Source organism: Tripterygium wilfordii, chromosome 3, assembly GCF_013401445.1.
Source record: "Tripterygium wilfordii isolate XIE 37 chromosome 3, ASM1340144v1, whole genome shotgun sequence".
NCBI lineage: Eukaryota > Viridiplantae > Streptophyta > Magnoliopsida > Celastrales > Celastraceae > Tripterygium > Tripterygium wilfordii.
Window position 1 is genome coordinate 7,846,624 of NC_052234.1, and position 3,840 is coordinate 7,850,463.

Here is a 3,840-nt window from a genome sequence, read left to right on the forward strand (position 1 = left end):
TCGGCCAACGTAGGTACAATTTTTTTTGTTACATGCACCTACCTAGCTTCCTATATTTTGGTTGTATTTTAAAGTAAAACAAAAGACAATATGTGCCCAATAGATACAGAATACAAACATGTGAAAGAAATAAACAAATTTAATTTTTAGTCTTATTAGACTAATTAATACAACGTTTTGACATTCACTAATTATTATGTCTTAAAAAAATGCCCGAAATGTTTAAGATATTAAGTATTATATATATAGATTCTTCCAAATCAACAAGACAACTAGATAAGCCTATATGCTTAGCTAAGGCATTACGTAACCAATTCCAATAATATTTGTTGCCAAGTGGTTGTCGTTTTCATATGGTAGTGGTTTGAAGTATTCTTCGAAGTCATGAATAAATACTGGAAAGCAAATGGTCTTATATCTATGCTTATCTAAACCCTTACATTATCAGGTTTTTTTTCAGCATTGAATTATAATATTCTTACTACCTCTTAATTTCTTTATAAACCATCTAGTTATACCTGCTCATTCTCCACTGCAAACACAGCTAGAGCAAGAAAAACCATATCCATGGCAGCAACAGCGATATCGGCCAATGACAAACCGTATGACCGTCTCAAAGATATGAAAGCATTCGATGAATCAAAGGCCGGAGTGAAGGGCCTTGTCGATTCGGGCATCACCTCCATTCCTCCCTTCTTCATCCACCCACCTGACAGCCTATCAACCATAGTCCGAACTTCCTCCAATCCTAACATCATTCCCACCATCGATCTCTCCGGTGTTTACTCGGACAAAAGGCCTGTGCTAGTCCAACAAGTAGCACATGCCTGTCGCGAGTTGGGTTTCTTTCAGATTGTCAATCATGGGATTCCATTGAAGGTCATGGAAAACATGATTGGAGCTGTTAAGTCATTTCACGAGCAGCCCACGGAGATCAAGTCGCGCATATATAGTAGAGATTTCAATCGCAGTGTACATTTCAGTTCTAACATTGACTTGTTTAATTGCAAAGCTGCAAGTTGGAGGTAAGAATCAGGGCTTCGACTTTTCAATTTATATTTTGATCCACACGACTAATATTCAAGAGCAATTCTTACACGTTTAGTAAAAACAACATATAGTTAGTAATTTGTAATCCTAAAACCAGAGTTAAAAGGCTTTTGACATCTTTGTTTACAAGCTAAGTTATGCAAAGTTCTCTGAGGATTTTATTTTTTGACCGAAAACAGATCAAAAAAAAAAGTGACTTATTTGTCAACATTGAAAGAAAATACCACTACTAGATCAATTCTTGTACTCTGCAATTGAGATAACTGATTCGCACTAATTTCTTATTGTAGAGATACTCTGAATATTATGCCATCTCTTAGCAATTTTGAGCCAGAGGAAATCCCAGAGATATGCAGAAATGAGGTTGTGGAGTGGGATAAAGAGGTCAAACTGGTGGGAGAGGTGTTGATGGAGTTACTGTGCGAGGGTTTGGGATTGGAAAAAGGAAAGTTGAAGAAGATGATGTTCTTAGAAGGAAGAACAATGCTGTGCCACTACTCTCCATATTGTCCTCAGCCTGACTTAACTTTTGGAAATGTACCTCATACAGATGGCACGGTGTTGACGATACTTCTACAAGGCCACGTAGGTGGGTTGCAAATGAAGCACAATGGAGAATGGATGGATGTTAAGCCTGTTCCGGGAGCTCTTCTTATCAATGTCGGCGACATACTTCAGGTAAAAAAGTCTTTGTGCGAAAGGAGACTCAACCAAAGACCTTACCTTGGTTCAGATTCTAAGAAATATCTTCCGTATGTCTTAAGTTATAGGTCATGAGCGATGATTAGTTACTATAATGCTAATTTTCTCAAGATTTCTGTTTTTTTTCAGGTTCTTACTAATGATGAGTACAAGAGTATAGAGCACAGAGTGTTGGCTAATTCTTACCACGAACCGCGGGCTTCAGTTGCAATAGCTTTCAACGCTAGCAGCATCGATGACTTGTATGGACCATTTGAGGAATTAGTATCAACAGACAAGCCAGCTCTGTATCAGACCCTCTCGTTATCAGATTTGATGAAGAGATACGTGGCAGGAGAACCTTTGAAAAATCACTTTAGGCTTTAAGCCATATAAATTTTCAAAGCTTGTAGCTCTTTGCAGATCTCAAAGAGACTCCTGACCCAAGGGTCTCAACGCATAATTATGCTTTTTGGAATTTGTAATATTGAAATTTCGAACTAGGCCTGGTTCGCTCATAGTAGGTTTTGACTAGACCTAACTCAACGAACCAGTGGTTCTAACTAATGTACTTCATGCGAACGAACTGTGTGCATCTCTTCGACTCTTCATGAGTGATCGTCATGTAAATAAATAAGAGTGTTTTTGGCTGTGGGAATTTACTTCTGGTTTTAGTGCGGAATTGGATTGAGGGCTTCAAACCTTGGGCTTAAGAGCAAAATTTTACTATCCAAAACCCATAAAATTTTCCTGCCATCCTCTCAACTTCTTTAGGGCAGTATAAAGTATAAACAGCTAGTTTTTTAGGGCAGTATGGCCCACGTGACATCAATAAAATACACAAATACTACTGTCTATCAAAACTCTCTAATTTCTCTGTCATCATTATGCTTTCCACAACGGTGATCTGTTTTGGTGTTCATTATTTGGTGCAACCACATTTCTTTCGGGTGAGCCAGAGCAGCTCGAGTTGCACAATAGTAGGGTTGGGAGTGGGTCGGTTTTATCGGCCATTATCGACCAACCGACAGACCGATAATCAACCACCAACTGACCCATGAAGTCAGGTCGATATTTTCACCCTACCCATGCAAAGATGGGTCGATTGGTGGTTTCTAAAATACCCAAAAGTCGGTTGGGCAATAATTATCGGCCAACCGACTATTAAAAGAAATGACTAAAGTTAGTATTAAGTTAAAGTATATTAGTATGTTATTATTACTGAAATGTTAATTGTTAATATATTTGTTATTCATGTAATTTACTATTAAAAGAAGACTTAGACTCCTAGAGTCTTAGACCACTTGAAAGCTGAAAGTAACTATGGTAAACAAACTCTGGTCATTGAACACTTATCCCCAATTGCACAATTAGGTTTTAATATGAGGAAGTTGCACAAAACAACGAAGCTGAGCAGCATCAGAGATTCAGAAGAAAAAAAACAACTTCATGAAGTCTTAACACTTCTCCTTCATGACCTTCTCGATCTCCTCTCCCAACTTGCTCGAATCGATGGTTTCACTCCTCGGTGAGTTCTTTCCCTTCAAGATCTCTATCTTCAACAATTCTTCCTTTGGTGTTCGGCTTAGATCTGTGATTTTCTCAGTTGTTTGAGATTAGAAACTCCCTTCGCCTTCATCGTTTAATGGCGTTTGTTTGTGGCTTTTTTGGGATTTGGGTTTTAATCTCATAATGTTCCTACAGTCGGTTTTATCGGGATGATTCTATTGGTTTTCATTTTTCTTGTTCTTTTGTGTCGCATGGGAATTTTCATTGGTTGGACTTCTTGTGTTGTTCTGTACAGGTTATATTGTGGTAAATCTTTGGTTTATTGTCCTGTTTCTTTTGGTCTTGATGTATATGGGCTTAAGATATCTCAGCTCATTCCTTTCTTTTTGTGTTTTTGCAATGATGAAAATTCTGGAAATTGATAATTTGCTATACAGTTCTTATGAAACGTCGGTTGTTGGTATAAAAATAAAAAAATAGCTTACATGGACAATAAAGGGTATGTTTGGTATCAGTTTTGTTTCTTGTTTTTTGTTTTAGTTTTCAAAAAATAGAAAATAAAAACAAAAAATATTGTTTGTTTATATTTTCTGTTTTGGT

At 37.2% G+C, this 3,840-nt stretch overlaps 1 protein-coding gene across 1 annotated transcript; it reads left to right on the plus strand.

The window, feature by feature from the left end:
• The first annotated feature begins 487 nt into the window (after positions 1-487).
• LOC119994937 (1-aminocyclopropane-1-carboxylate oxidase homolog 1-like) lies at positions 488-2,393 on the plus strand. The gene is made up of 3 exons (XM_038841282.1): positions 488-1,025; positions 1,341-1,728; positions 1,882-2,393. The coding sequence occupies exons 1-3, from the start codon at positions 568-570 to the stop codon at positions 2,116-2,118; spliced, it is 1,083 nt and encodes a 360-aa protein (XP_038697210.1). The 5' UTR covers positions 488-567; the 3' UTR covers positions 2,119-2,393.
• The last annotated feature ends 1,447 nt before the right edge of the window (positions 2,394-3,840 follow it).

Bases quoted from the DNA above. Each gene is read 5' to 3' on its own strand.
- LOC119994937 (XM_038841282.1), top strand. From the start codon at position 568: ATGGCAGCAACAGCGATATCGGCCAATGACAAACCGTATGACCGTCTC. The intron at 1,026-1,340 runs GTAAGAATCAGG...TTCTTATTGTAG, and splicing joins TGCAAAGCTGCAAGTTGGAG to AGATACTCTGAATATTATGC. The intron at 1,729-1,881 runs GTAAAAAAGTCT...GTTTTTTTTCAG, and splicing joins ATGTCGGCGACATACTTCAG to GTTCTTACTAATGATGAGTA.